General features: G+C 46.9%; 1 protein-coding gene across 1 annotated transcript; it reads left to right on the top strand.

Annotated features, from left to right (window-relative positions):
* Window positions 1-910: 910 nt before the first annotated feature.
* Window positions 911-14,148, top strand: HEATR9 (HEAT repeat containing 9). Its single transcript, XM_084862337.1, has 16 exons — window positions 911-1,207; window positions 3,003-3,052; window positions 4,660-4,841; window positions 5,503-5,682; window positions 5,835-5,895; window positions 6,059-6,115; window positions 6,769-6,856; window positions 7,237-7,394; window positions 7,562-7,616; window positions 9,147-9,358; window positions 9,648-9,740; window positions 9,846-9,965; window positions 10,975-11,048; window positions 11,509-11,560; window positions 12,686-12,918; window positions 13,004-14,148. The coding sequence occupies exons 1-16, from the start codon at window positions 1,120-1,122 to the stop codon at window positions 13,404-13,406; spliced, it is 2,106 nt and encodes a 701-aa protein (XP_084718463.1). The 5' UTR covers window positions 911-1,119; the 3' UTR covers window positions 13,407-14,148.
* Window positions 14,149-15,330: the final 1,182 nt, after the last annotated feature.

Raw genomic sequence — 15,330 nt, 5'->3', positions numbered from 1 at the left:
AGAGAGAATCATCGATCAGCTGCCTTTTGCACACCCCCTACTGGGAATGTGCCAGCAACCAAGGTACATGCCCTTGATCGGAATCGAACCCGGGACCTTTCAGTCTGCAGGCCAACGCTCTATCCACTGAGCCAAACCAGTTTTGGCAATAATTTTTCTTTAAAGAATGGAACTGGAAAACCAGAGATGGTCTGACCTGCATCACTACCATTTGTCCACCACCTAGAACTGAAGAATCATTGCGGACATGTACACATAAGGACATGTTCCACATTGAAATTGGGTCTCAAAAGAACTGTTGGCTCAGAAAGAAACTCACTACAGACTGATTCATTTGCCTCTCAGCAAGTAACCATTATGGGCTTCTCTCATTTTCGGTTCTTTTAAGTGTATTTTTTGTATCACATGATCTCACACATCTAAGGGAAATAATGAACAACATAAGCTGAAGAACAAAAACAGACCCGGTGACAAAGAAGCATCGATCAGACTGTCAAACCTCAGAGGGAAGGCAGAAGAGGGTGGAGGAAAGGGGGAGAGATCAACCAAAGGACTTGTATTCATGCATATAAACCTAACTAGTGGTCATGGACAACAGAGAGGTGGGGGCATGCGCGGGGAGAGGTTTGGGATGGGAATAGGAGGATGAGGACAATTATGTGATATCATAGTATGGTGTTTCCCAAACTTTTGACATATGTGTACCCCTTCTATAATTTTCATAACACTGATTACCCCTCATACTCATGAGAACGTAGAATTAAGCACAGCTAAACACAGTGCAGTGCATATCTCCACCAAACTCCGGTGCAACGCGTACCCCCACCAAACTCTTCCCATACCCCTGGGGGTACACGTACCACACTTTGGGAAACACTAATCCCATAACCAATTAAGAAATTAAAAAAAAAAAAAAAAGAATGGAACTGGAGCATTCTAGTTACCTAGGACACCTGGTTGCTTAGTATTTGGAAGCTTCCATTTCCAGAAGCCCAGACATCTCATTAGTTCCTCTTGTGCAGAAGACAGGTCTCCCTGACCTTGTCTCCACATCCCAAAGGCCCCGTATTCTTCTACCACCACCACCCTGCCCTCTCGCCCCACCAGGAGAATAAAAAGATGGCCTACGAAAAATCAGTTGATTTCTTTGAAATTGCCAGGTCAATGTTCAAGTACCCATGGCTGGAATATCCAAACAGGACCAAAGGTGAGGCTGGGGTGGAGAGGAACAGAATCAGGGGCCAGGGCCTGAAAAGAAAAGCCCCCTGGCTCCCCTCCCAGGCAGGGGTCTGGGCGAGTTCAGCAAATCCATGGAGTGGGTCAGGGAAAGCCCATGGACACTTGGATGGCTCCCCCAGCTGGCAAGGTAAGTCTCCAGGGTCTTAAGTAGGACATCTTGTGTTTCCCAGGGTCTGCTCCTACATCTGCACCCTGGCTCTCTACCTAACACTCACACCTGCAAGTCTTTGCATACATTGTTCCCCGAGCCTAATGCTCCTCCCCTTATCCATCTGGCTAACTCCTACTTGGACTGAAGACTCAGCTTGTGCAGAGTCTCTGGGTAAACAAGTACCGAGCCAGGTTAAGGGTCCCTCCTCTGTACCACCTGTGCTTTCATCTGTCTTCACATTTGTTTCCCTTTGTGTCTCACCGGCTGGTCCAGTGGCTCTCAAAGTGTGGCCCCAAGACCAGCAGCATCAGCATCTCATTAGAAATGCAAATTCTCAGGCTGAATCCATCTCTAGGGCAGTGTTTCCCAAACTTCTCTCACGATGAGAATCACCTGGTGGAGTTGTTAAACTACAGAATTTTGGGAACATATAGCTTAGAGCACGAATTAAGTATACAATTTTACCTATATGTTCCCAAAAATTCCAGTTTAGCACTTCTTAGTTGGGATTCAGGAATCTGTATTTTAACTCCACTAGGTGATTCTCATCATGAGAGAAGTTTGGGAATTGCTCTGACAAACTCTCCAAGTGACTCTGATGCACACTCAAGTTTGAAAAACACTGGTCAGAAACAATGGTTTTCACCATTAGCTGCACATTAGAATCCTCTGGGGAGTTTTCTCTACTACCGTGTTTCCCCGAAAATAAGACATTCTCCGAAAATAAGACCTACTTACAGGTTTCCTTCTGAGTGAAATTTAAGGCATCCCCCCGAAAATAAGGCCCCCCGTAGGCTCTGTATCAGAATGCTATTGCTAAACATGAGAGATTTGGTCCACTGATTCTGAAAGAAATGGAGTCACAAGAAATTCACCAGGAAATTCAGGAATTGGTTTGTTATGATGATGTTCCAGAAGATGATGACATGATTGTCATTGAATAAATGAGTAAATTCTTAATACTGTAGGATTCACAGTTTGTCTGGTTTGTGTTGACAACTACCGTACTACAGTACCGTATACAGGTAATAAATTTCCTTTATTTTCATTTAACAATAAATGTGTACCGAATTCTTCTTCATGGAAAAATAAGACATCCCCTGAAAATAAGACCTAGCGCATCTTTGGGAGCAAAAATTAATATAAGGCACTGTCTTATTTTCGGGGAAACAGGGTACCTGGGCCCCTTCCTCAGAGAATCTGTTCTGATTCTATTAGTCCTATGTAGGGCCAAGGCATGCTAAAAGTCTCCTCAAATAATTCCAATACGCAGCCAGGTTGAGAACCACTCTGCTAGACCAGAGTTTCTCAAACTTCAAAGTACAAATAAATCTTGTTAAAATGGAGATCCTGATTTGTGAGGCCTGGAGTGGAGCCTGAGACACTGCGTTTCTGAGAATCTCCCAGGCTATGGCAATCCTGCTGTTCCACAAACCACATTTTGAGCAGCAAGTTATCAGGAAACCATGAGCCCCTTGAGGACAGGAATAACACCTTATTTACCTCCCTGGTGCCTGGTACTCCTCCTGTTCACTAAATGCTGAATAAGTGAATGCCTGAAGGGATGCTATCTTTACCCACCTTTGTGACTGCTGTCTCATTTGTACCACAGAACTCAAAAAGGCCTCGGTACCTGTTTGGCTCCCTTTGTCATGCCACAAGGTAAGACCCTAACTTCTGCCACCCTGGGAGCTCTGTTGAATAGGAGGATCAACAGACCTTCCCTTCCCATTGAAGTCGGTTCACAGAACCCCAACACTCACCCTTGGGCATGTTAAAAGTTCCCTTGAATAATTCCAATACACAGCCACGGTTGAGAACTTCCTCTGGTCCCATCTCTGAGCTGGGCTGAGTAACTGAGGGCAGAGAAGAATTTGTCAGTAATTCCAGAACTTTCCTTCTGGACTGGCCTCAGAAGCCTCCTCTGTCACAGGCCAACCCTTTCCCAGCACCCTTCGTGGAACTGTTGTGAGGAACCATCTGCCAGGCCTGGGCTACGCAATCAGTGCTGAATGATGAGTCATTTTTATTAATTAATACAGACATCCTCATTTTAAAACACTGAGCACCCAATTAAATTTGAATTTCACATAAACAATGAAATATAGGGGTGTGTGTGTGTGTGTGTGAGTGTGTGTGTGTGTATCTATATATAAAAAAGCCAGTGGTCCTAACACCGTAACAACCAAATAAGCAGCAGCTCTCGAGGTGGGCCAGGTGGGGTGCAAGCTACTCAGAGAGCTATGAGCTGTCGAGGGCGGGGTGCAAGTTACAAGTGGTGATAGGTGGGGCGGCCAGCTGAGGCAAGCGGAAGTGAGCTACTCACACTGGGCCTCTAGTGTATGTATGTGTATATATACTAGGATATGTGTGTGTGTGTGTGTGTGTACATGGATGTGTATGTACATGTGTGTGTGTGCATATGTATATGTATGTGTATACTACACACATGCATACATACATACACACACATGCATAGTATATATCCTATATAATAAAACCCTAATATGCTAAGTGCCTGGCCAACCTGTCAGCCGTTCAACCCCCGTAAGCTCTGTATCAGCTCTGTATAAGGCCCCCCGTAGCATAATATGCAATCAAAGCATAATATGCTAATGATATTCAAAGGTTACTCAACCATTCACTATGATGTGCACTGACCATCCGGGGTGGGGGGACACTCCGACAGATAGGTTAGCTTGCTGCTGGGGTCCAGCTGACTGGGACTGAGCAAGATGGGCCGCAGTTCCTTCTGGACTGGCCAACCTCCCACATCCCTCCTCAGCCCCAATAGTGTACCAGTGGGGTTTGGCCTGGCCTGTACCCTCTTGCAGTCCAGGCTGAGGGACCTGCTCCCCCCCAACCCCTTGAGTGCACAAATTTCATGCACCGAGCCTCTTGTGTATATATTAGTGCAGTGGTTGGCAAACCACGACTCTCAAGCCATATGCGGCTCTTTGGCCCCTTGAGTGTTCTAATGCCACTTCTTCAAAATAGACTCACCCAGGCAGAAAACCGACTTCTGCGCATGGGCCACAAAGTTTCAATCACACTGTACATGCGTGCCTGCACGTGGTATTTTGTGGAATAGCCACACTCAAGGGACCAAAGAGCCACACGTGGCTCGCCAACCACTGTACTAGTATACACACACACATATACAGTACATAGCATTCATTACCTGAAATCCAAGTTTAACTGAATATCCTGTTATTTGATTGCTATTTACTAAATCTGCAACTGCTCTGCCATCCACCCTGTTCTCCCAGATACCAAAGGAAGAGTTCCCCCCAAGTCCAGAGTGCTGGAGGCAGCACCCAGCCAAGCCAGACTCGGCACCATACTGCTACTCTGAGAAGCCTGAGCTGTACACACACTGGCACGCCTTGTATGATCATCAACAGGAACGGTTGGCCCAGAAGATGTTGCAGAAAATGAGAGAACAACCTAGGTGTGATTTACTGATATTCTCCACACCATGTACAACTTCGAGGAGAGAGAATGAAAGGGTGTGTGTGGGGGGGCAGGGAGTGGAGCAAGTCAGCCTATAGATCCCAGAGAAGATCTCAGGATAGAAGTATAGGAATCTCTTTCACGGCCCGTGTAGAAAGAGTTGCAATTCAGGGTTCAGGTTCTGGAGAAGGGCCGCACACAAATGAAGATACTTGAGACTTGAAGAAATTCAACTTGGCGATATGGGGGGCCAGGTGGTAGTCCTACTCTAGTGGGAGAACTACCACTGCTCTGACCCTGCCATCCCCTTTTATTGAGGCTTCGGGAAAAACATTTTAGGCAACATAAACAGAAATATACATGTAGCCCTTAGGCAGGAAATAATAGAAACTTACACAGGACAAACAAGGTGGAGGCTGCTTCAGCTAACAATATCTCAACTAAAGATTAGAACAATTAAGGTTGTTGACCAGCCTTCCTGGCTTTCTGTCAACATCTCTGTTTTAGTGAAACTGATTTGTTTTCCAGCATAGAAGGAGGCTCATCTGTCTTCCTCTGGTCCCATCTCTAAGCTGGGCTGAGAACCAGGGGCAGAGGAAAATGTGTGAAGTGGGGAGGGAACAAGGGGACCAAGGCTGCCTGTGTAATCTCTCACACAGATACCACTTCAGAGAGGGCAGTCCCATCCAAAAAGTCTATCTCCCCATGGCCAAGTTGTCTACAAAATATCAGAAGGTACCCAAGACTTTACACCCTACGAAGGACTCCTTTAAGCAGCGAAGATTAAAGGTCAGGGACCATGGCGGGAGGAAGGATGGAGAGACTCCCTTCCTGTGGATGCCCTTACCTTGAGCTCACACCATCCTTCAGCCCTCAATCCCATAATGGAGGACAAGGGGGAAAGGGGATTGAATTGAAGGAGCTTCTTTCAGTTTGAAGTTTTAAAACTATATTTATTCCTTTCCTCCTTTCCACTGGCTCCTTTGGAAAGGCAGGAACTCACAAAAAGCCTGAAATCTCCCAGAGAGGATGAGCAATACTACGCAGCAAAGGTGAGAAATTGCAAGGGTGGGGGGCTGACTTGAAGAGGAGAAAGATACTTGAGGTGGGGATTGGGTGCTCTTCCAAGAACCAAATCCAGCTGTGAACAGAGAATGGTAACTCCTGGGGTGGTATCCAAGGTCTCTTCCCTGTCCTCTGCTCCTCTTCCTGCAGGCTCTGGGGTGCCTGGGCATCAGTGATGAATCTATCATAGAGGCACTACTGCAGGTGGTAAGTCTGGGGCTGCACCGAGTTCAGGAGAGGAGGGAGCAGGGCATGAGGTGTGTAGAACATGGGCACAGACAATGCTCACAAGGCTGGTGCGTCAGATCTAGCAAAGAGCCGCTAGGGTGCAGTATATGCCCGCTCATGCCCTTTAAAGGGCAGCTTGATCTAAAAGGATGGGGGAGGTGGGATCTGAAGAGCCCTTTTGTCTAAGAAGACACTCAACGGAAAAACTAGGAGAGAATTGAGACCGAATTCATTCTCTCGACTAAATCAATGCCTCCTATTTATATGCCCATTTATTATGGAGTGCGTGCATCCTTCTACATAATCTCTTACATTATGTAGAGATTTAAATCTTACAATATTAGGTGGTAGTATCTGCATTTTTCCTAATGAGAAAATGGAAACTCGGAGAGGCCAAGCGACTTGCCCCAGGCCACATGGCGACTAGATTAGATCCCAGAGAGGTATTTGAACAAGTCTTCCTCCAAGTTGCGTTCCTTCCATTGCACCTTCCTGGCTGTACTCTGTGTTTGAGTACTAACAGGTCACTCTCTAGGCCTCAGTTTCCTCATTTATACAATGAGATTAAGCTGAGATTTTTTTTTTTAAGCTGATATTCTTAAAGCTCTCACATCCCATCCATCACCTTATAGCATGTTTCCACCACCTGCCTCTTAAATCAGGTCGAAACTGCTCCAGAGAGAGTGAAGTATGAGGCCTATAGAAGCCTGGCCATCCTGGGTAAGTATATCCTCTCCCTGGCTGGAAAGGGTTGTAGTTGGCACCAGGAGTGGATTCCAAGACAGGAGGCAGTGCAGCCACTCTCCCATCTGGGTAAGGACAGAAGGGTAGTGCAGTATATGCCTGTACTAACCTAGCACTGGGCGGTGACTGGGAACTCTCCTAGGTACTGTTGGGCAGAGAGAGAGAGGTGACGTGAAAAGGGAGATTGGAATTGTGGTTGTGCTCAGCCAGCTGCTCTGGTGTCCTGGAAGACGGGCAACATCTTGGGACCTAGTGCTTAGAATTTTATGTCTTGAGGGCAAAGTAGAGTCCAATGGGTCCCGGCGGAGAGGAGCAACCCGAGGCTCTGCCCTGACCTCAGGACCCTCCCTGTCTAGGTTGCCTGAATAAGGATGTGATCCAGGCTCTCATCAAGCAGTTGAAGGAGCCAAATGAGGAGCAAAGGATGGATACTCTGAGGGGACTACGAGTAGCTCTGAACTTCTGGACTGCTATCCCCAAAGACAAGGTGATTGGGAGGAGATCGGTAATTGAGGCAAGATAGGGCAGGTAATTGATGGTGTTGGCTGGGGGTTAGGTCAGGGAGAAGGTAACCTAGCTCCTGATTTTGATGGGAAGGCATTGTCCTGTGGAGTTTCCTGAATAGAAGCACTGGAATAACTTCTTACCAGTTTCAACCTACTTTTGCCCCCCTGTGTACAGCAAGAACAGAGCACTTTCCAAGTTTTGCTAGAAAGGGTTGTAGTTGGCACCAGGAGTGGATTCCAGAAAAAGAAAAATAACATGATCCTAGTCTGAGGGATAATAATTCAGTAGTTAGAAAACTGCTCAATTTGAAGAGAGTAAGAAGAGCTGTGCAGCAATGTTGTTCAGTAGGTGAGTGAGAAGAAATGAGTCTAACTCACAGGTGGGCAGACTGACTTGAGATAAGGTGGTTTGGTTACAGTACAAGTGGAAAGGAAGAACATATGGGTGCAGGTTGAAAGTTGGATAAAAGTGGTGGTATCTGTGAAACTTATACTTGCTCAATAAAGTAGGAAGCAAGGTCATTAGCTGAGTGGGAATGGAGGAAGAAAGCATTACAGGTACCAGAGGAAAGGGTATGAACTAGAGGGTGGGAAAGAGAATTGCCTAGAGAAAAGCAGGATCAGTAGGCAGCATTAGGGATCTACATGAGGTTTGTGTTCATACATCTAAAGCAAGATCAATCATTGTGACAGTGTTTTTCTCCAGGAAGTACAGGCACAGAGCAAGTAAGAGTTGAATACAATGAACCAAGATAAAGTAAAGGAGTTGAGGCAGGAAGTAATTATAGCAGGACCATGGAATTTAAGCTGGTTTAAGAGGGATGAAGGTGAGGAGCAGTGAAATAGTGCTTAATGATGATTAGTCCTTGTGGAGTCCAACTGTTAACATCAAGAGTTGAGCTGGGCCGAGACTGGTTTGGCTCAGTGGATAGAGCATCGGCCTGCGGACTGAAAGGTCCCAGGTTCGATTCCGGTCAAGGACATGTACCTTGGTTGCGGGCACATCCCCGGTAGGGGGTGTGCAAGAGGCAGCTGATCGATGTCTCTCTCTCTCATCGATGTTTCTAACTCTCTATCCCTTTCCCTTCCTCTCTGTAAAAAATCAATAAAATAGCCGAAACCGGTTTGGCTCAGTGGTAGAGCGTGGGTCTGCGGACTGAAAGGTCCCGGGTTCGATTCCGGTCAAGGGCATGTACATTGGTTGCGGGCACATCCCCGGTGGGGGGTGTGCAAGAGGCAGCTGGTCGATGTTTCTCTCTCATCGACGTTTCTAGCTCTCTATCTCTCTCCCTTCCTCTCTGTAAAAAAATCAATAAAATATATTTAAAAAAAAAAAAAATCAATAAAATATATTTAAAAAAAAAAAGAGTTGAGCTGGAAAGATAGGAAGTGATGGTCAGAATGGGATCCATGAAATGTAGAAATTGTAGTAATAAGTAATGATAAAGTCTTTGTGGGAATTAATAGCTGACATAGAATGGAGTACAAGATTATTGGAGGGGAGGAACTGGATCAATGACATGTATATATTTTTAAATGCTGGGAATTAGACAGCAAAAGTGTTAAGAGAGAAACATTAATCCATTCAGAAGATGAAGTCATAGAGAAATGATAGGATGTGACCTAGGAGCAAGTCGATGACAGCAAAAACAAGAAGTGGATAAAATAATCGGATAACATGAGATTCATTTTAGGGAGAATGGTCTGGAAGCAGCAAAGAATTGCCCTCTTAACAAAGCCTGGCTGAGAACGTAATCCAGGCCCATTTTACCTCCTGCCTTCCTCTCAGAGGACTCAAATCGGGGATGAAAGGATGCTGGCATCTGTGCTGCGGATGCTGATGCGGAACGCACCGAATGAAGCAGCCATGGAGGCAGCCCTGTGTTTGGGTTTCCTGAGACCCTGCAGCAACACAGCCCGAGACTTCTTGCTGCAGTGCCTATGCCACGGGTCCATGTCCCAGAAGATGAAGGTGTGCGGGGCAGGAGGCTGGATCCCTGGGAAGGACGGGGAAACAGAGGCTAGTGCTGACTTCCGTCATCCTCATCCCAGGGAGTACTGCAGGTCCTCTGTGTGTGAATGTGTATGCATGGGTATGGGGTCATGTGGACCAGCGTATACACATGTCTGCACATCTTATTTGTATTCATTTATGTGTGTGCACACTCAAGAGGCAGGGCCCCGCCTATTCACCACAAGTTCTAGACTCAGCCCTCAAGTCTGCCTACTTGAACCCCACCCACCCTGCCTGCCCTCCATAGTCACTTAGGATGCTGGTCAAGATGATGCGTGTACACTCAGCCGAGGTCATCAGGGCCGTCCTAGACCAGCTGTGCTATTCTTGTGTCCTTGAGGTGAGTCTAGGGCTGCCTAGTACCCTTCTTTCTCCAGCATTAGGACAGGGTTGGGGATGGATGAGAGGGAGTCTATCCTTCATGGCTCCCCACCCCTGCCCTCAGCACCGCTTTGAGGCCATCCAGATGCTCAAGACCATCGGGCTGGAACAGATCCAGGCACAGGATCTGGAGGGACTCACATTTGAGCTACTCAGGAGGAAGATATTTAATGAACCCTTCCTCGTAAGTGAGACCAAAGCTCCAAAGCCCAAGCAGCCCAAAGCTGTCTCTCTCCCTTCTCAGACCTCCCCTGTCTTGGTTCCAGCCACACCGCCCCCCAAAGAATCACATTCACTCTAACCCACTCCATTTCCCTAAGGCAGCCCGTTTTCAAGCCTCTTTGCCTTTGCTCAAAATGCCCCCGTCACCCCTCTCCCCTCTGCTAAGTAACTCCTGTCTCCTTCTGCCTACTCAAATATGACAGCTCCTTCAAGCCCAGGCTAAGCACCACCTCCTATGGGAAGCTTTCCCAAATCACCACAAAGAGCATCAGCTCTGCCCTCCAACGTCCCATTGCTTTTACCTTTACAACAGCTTATACAAAACCAGTCACACAACTTTTATCTAAAGACATTTTCCTAAAATGTACATCAGGTTGTGCCTTACCTGTGCATAGAACTTTTCAGTAGCTCCCACCGCCCTCAGAATGGTTTACCGTCCTTCACCGCCTAGCCCGCTGATGCCTCCAGCTTCACCTCAAACACTCAACTCCTCAGAAGCACACACCAACTATGCTTAGGATGACCCGACCCTGATTTACACCTGTGATCCCAGTGTAACTTCTCAGTGTCTCATGTTGAAGAGTCACAGTGTGGTCACCTTGATAAACTGAACTATTTTCTGTTCTCTAAACACTCTGTGCTCTCTCTCTCTCTCTTGCCTCCAGGCTTTTATACATGTCCTCCCCTTCACCGGCACCTAGAAAATCACCCTCCCCCAACCCTCTGCCTGGTTTCAGTTAAGACATCACCTCCTCCAGGAAATCTTCCCGGTGCCCAGACTACGTTAGGAGACCTTCCTATGTGCACCCTATCCTTCGCTCCGTTGTAACACTTACCACAGTAATGTAATTGCCTACTCACCTGTCTGCTTCCCCCACCAGAAACTAAGCATCCAACAAAGGTTTGTGGAGCTCTTCAGGGTACACCCCAGTATCCCTTCTCCCTCTTGTCCCATCTTAATATCTCTTCAGGCTATGAGGCAGGCTGTGGCAGAAACTGTGGAAGAGCTCAAGATGAAGCCCATGATGATGAACTTGGTGGAGGAGTGAGTGGCTTAGACTGGGAACAGCCGGGGCCAAATCCTAGGAGGTGGGAATGGGGCAGAGAAGCAGAGAGAGCTAAGAACTCGCTGCCAGTTCTCAGCTCTCACTTGCCTTTGCTCCTGGCCAAGTCACTTTTTGACCCCTGGACTATCCTTCTACTGTAAAGAGACCGATTATACCTCCCAGTCAGGTTTGCTATAAAGCTCAAATTAAGATGAGGACATGAATGGGACTTGTAAAAGGTAAAGTTCTGAACAGATATATTTGTCACTCACCACCTCCTCAGTATCTCCTTTTCCCCTCCCAGCCTCTTCTGACCCAAGAAACAACAGGAAAAATTTAATGAAATTAGCATCACTCATCAGCCTTATGCCCAACTCACTCTGGGCTGTAACAAGAATAATCAGCCTTCTTCCTCTCCTGCTTAACTGAACCACAACACTCTTACTCCCTTCTACACAGGCAGCTAATGAACCCACAAGCCGCTTCACGCCAGGAGGCAGTCATCTCTTTGGTAAGGCCAGTTTTGCTTCTTTGATCAGAGGTGTTGATGGCAAGGGCAATAGGCAACTGAGCAGTTACTGAAAGGGAAAAAAAGGATGTAAAGTTCAGGCTGTTCACTTGTTTATTTTACTAGTAGGAGCCCAGCGCACGAATTCATGCACCTTGAAAGGAACTGTGGGCCGTGAGGCTCTAGTGGGAACAAGGGCGGGTCCTGGCCCATCCTCCGCTCCCCTGCCGGGCCCTTCCCGCTGCGGCCCCCTGTACCCTTCTGCCTGCGGCCCCACTCCCACTGCCGCTGCTCCCACGCACTGACAGCGCTGGCACTGCTTGCACCCACTCACAGCGTGGAGCAATTGGGACCAGCACCAGCAGCGAGCGCAAGCAGGGTCGGTTCTGTCAGCAGGTGTGAGCAGTGGCTGCTGCCCCAATTGCCCTTCAGGAGCAGGGAGAGGTGGAAAAGCCCTCAGAGGCCATCAGGGCCAGCAGCCGCTGCTCGCACCCGCTGACGGCACTGAGCCATCAGAACTGGCACTGGCAGCAGGTGCAAGCAGCGGCTCTGGCACCAGGTGTAAGCGGGGCTGGCACCAGCAGCAGGTGCAAACGCCAGGCGGGACCACAGTGCACAGGAGTAAAGAGTTTTCAGTAACCACCAGAGGCTCACCCCATGATAGCAACCAGCATCCTGCCTAGGTCTGACACCCCCACTCACCTGCCCCACCATCCTGCCATGCTCTTGCCCCTGCTGCCCCTGGTGGTCAGTGCACGTCATAGTAACTGGTTATTGGTTGTTCCACTGTTTGATCTATTTGCATATTAGAATTTTATATATATAGATTCCAGCTCTACCAGAAGTTCAGAGTAACCTTTTCTTCAGGATTAGAGGACAGTGGGTTAAGGAATAAGGGACAGAGATGGATGTAAAAGAGAATTAGATATTAGAGAAACTTTCTGAACTCTTCCTGGTGAATAATGTGCAATGGAACCAAATGCAGTGTCCCCAAAAGGCAAGGAAAGGGATACGTCAGCTGGAAAGCCATTATCTCCCACTCTCCAGAGCCATCACAATGGGATTAGAATTGACAAGGGGATCTTCCTGGGGCTGATAACTTAGGCACTCTCCTTCTACCTCTACCAGGGCGTCCTGGGGATCCGCAGCCCACATGTGTTCCACTTGCTCCTGGAAATGCTAGATAAAGAAAACAACCAGTCTGTAAAGAAGAGAGTAAGGCATTCCTGCTCTCCTCTTCCTCTCCTAACCCCTCCTCCGAGCCCTTCCCATCTATCCTCACTACTTACTTTGTCAGAAGGGAGGAGAGGGGAGTTAGTCCTCACACACCGTCCCTTTACCTCATTCCTTGGGGCCGTAGTGCCCTGTGGCTAGAGCTCCCCCTCCCACGGGTAACCCCCCACCCCCAATCCCACCCAGCCTTAGCCTGAAGTGAGCCAGCCACAGAGCCTTTATTTCAATGCAGCTACAAGAAACACTCACTATTTTGGCCTCAATTGATCCCTGGATCGAAGACAAGCTGAAAAATAAGATTTTCTTTGTATCTGAGTCACCTCTGACCAAGGAGAAGGAAGAGCCTACAAGGTTCAGAACAGAGAACGAGATGCTAGAAGAGTTAAATATCCGAGACTTTCGACTTGCACGGCTGAGCCCCCTGTTTATTGCAAAGGCCAGTACCTCATCAGACCAACAGGAAAAGTTGAGGGCCCAGAAAAGGTCTGCCTGTTACCTCACCTCTGCCTTCCCTCCCCGTTCCCCTAAACCACTAAAACCAAAGTCACAGGCCACAGGGCCTTGGACACTAGAAATCAGGAAACAGCTTTCGATCCTTGCCAAAACCTCCAAATAGGTTAATTTTGGGGGCCTAGCCCTCACTTCCTGAGGATGCTTCTCAGGCTCCCATGAGAAAATGTCTTCTTACTTACCCTCAATGAATAAATGTCACTCTACCTATGCTGTTCCCTTCATCAGAGGCTCCACTGAGATACAGATCTCCTCACGCTGGGTTGAAGGGACACGGAGGACAGAACCACAACTATTCTGGATGACCGGCCTGCCTCCCTAAACCAAGCCCTTGTCTATAACCGAAACTTAATAGCAGAGCTAGAGTAGAGCTTCTGCCCCCAGAAGGGGGCGGAGGAAAAGTGCTGAAGAGAAAATAGGAGAAAATCCTGTAAGCATGGCTCTTGGACTATTGCCTCTTACTAACTTGCCCAACCCCCCACCACTCTCAGTGGAGATAATTAGGCTATAGTTAAGACCAACCATACTCTCTGCTCTCTCTTCTTCTATGCCTACTTTCTACCCACCTCACGCCATTTCTTTGACAGGCCCTATTTATCCTTCCAAACTGCTTTAGTTCCTCCTTGTTTACTGGAGGCTTCAGTTTCCCTTTGCCAGTAGGACCTGCCACACCAATCCAACAAATTATGTCCACCCTCAAGAAAAAAAAAGGTTTAGACTTTGGAATCAGATCATTTGAAATCTAGGGACCACCATTTACTTGATCACATGTTCACCATAAGCTTCCCAAAGTATAGATAACTTTCAGCAGAACTTTTCTTCAAAATACAGTAATGAATTAAAACTTAAAAAAAAGAAAAAAAAGAAAAAAACTTGCCGAAACCGGTTTGGCTCAGTGGATAGAGTGTCGGCCTGCGGACTGAAGGGTCCTGGGTTTGATTCCAGTCAAGGGCATGTACCTTGGTTGCGGGCACATCCCCAGTAGGGGTGGTACAAGAGGCAGTTGATCGATGATTCTCTCTCATCGATGTTTCTCTCTATCCCTCTCTCTTCCTCTCTGTAAAAAATCAATAAAATATATTAAAAAAAAAAAAAAAAAAAGACTTCATTTTGGAGTGAAGCTCAGATATCCTTGTCTTAAAAAACTTACTAATTCCAGTATACAGCTGGGGTAAAGAACCACTATTATGGACAGCCTTATTTTAATCATATCCACTTTCATCTTAATGACTCTCAAATCTGCATCTGTAATAGATTCATTCATTTGATCAATATTCACTAAGTCTCTATCTAACCTGTGCCTCAGACTCTTCTAGGCACTGGCTAGAATAGTGGGCAGCAGACAAGGTTCCCTGCTCTCCTGGAGCTCATAATCTAATCAAGAGAAAAGTTTATACCCACAAAAAGATAATTTCAAATACTTAAAAGTTCTGTGAAGACTTAAGAGGTGATGTGAAAGTAATTAGGAGAGGCAGTATTTTATTTAAAGATTTTTTTTTTTTATTTCAGAGGGAGAAAGGAATAGAAACACCCATGAAAAGATCGGCTACCTCCTACACGCCACACACTGGGGATCAAGCTCTCAATCTGGACAGGTGCCTGACTGGGAATCAAACCATGACCTACCTAATTCATAGGTTGACACTCAACCACTGAACCACGCCAGTCAGGCAGAGAGAGGGAGGCCATTTTTTAGATAAAAGCCAAGGAAGACCTCAAAGGGAAGGAGGAAGAATTTGACCCTAGTTGTAGTGAAAAGGAGGAACAAGAATTCTAAACTATATATAAAATACGGAAGCAGAAGCATATCTGATACCATCTAGAATTATGACCAATGTTCTCAAACCAAGGTAAGTCTAGAGAGGTAGATAGGCCAGATCCTATAGTGTTTTGTAAGCCAGGGTAAGGAATTTGTTGCCTACTTGCATGACACAAGGTCTGATTTACATCATTACAGTATCACTTGGCTACTGTATGAAAAAGTCGATTTTAGAGGGGCAAGACTGGGGGACCCTAATAATAGGCAATTG

Source organism: Pipistrellus hanaki (assembly GCF_964339955.1).
Source record: "Pipistrellus hanaki genome assembly, chromosome: 16".
Classification (NCBI taxonomy): Eukaryota; Metazoa; Chordata; class Mammalia; order Chiroptera; family Vespertilionidae; genus Pipistrellus; species Pipistrellus hanaki.
Note: the sequence above shows the minus strand (reverse complement) of the source record. Positions and strands in the feature narration are given on the sequence as shown.

Coding starts and splice junctions, on each gene's coding strand:
- HEATR9 (XM_084862337.1), top strand. CDS start 1,120: ATGGCCTACGAAAAATCAGTTGATTTCTTTGAAATTGCCAGGTCAATG. Junction 9,359..9,647: donor CCATGTCCCAGAAGATGAAG/GTGTGCGGGGCA, acceptor TGCCCTCCATAG/TCACTTAGGATGCTGGTCAA. Junction 11,561..12,685: donor AGGAGGCAGTCATCTCTTTG/GTAAGGCCAGTT, acceptor TACCTCTACCAG/GGCGTCCTGGGGATCCGCAG.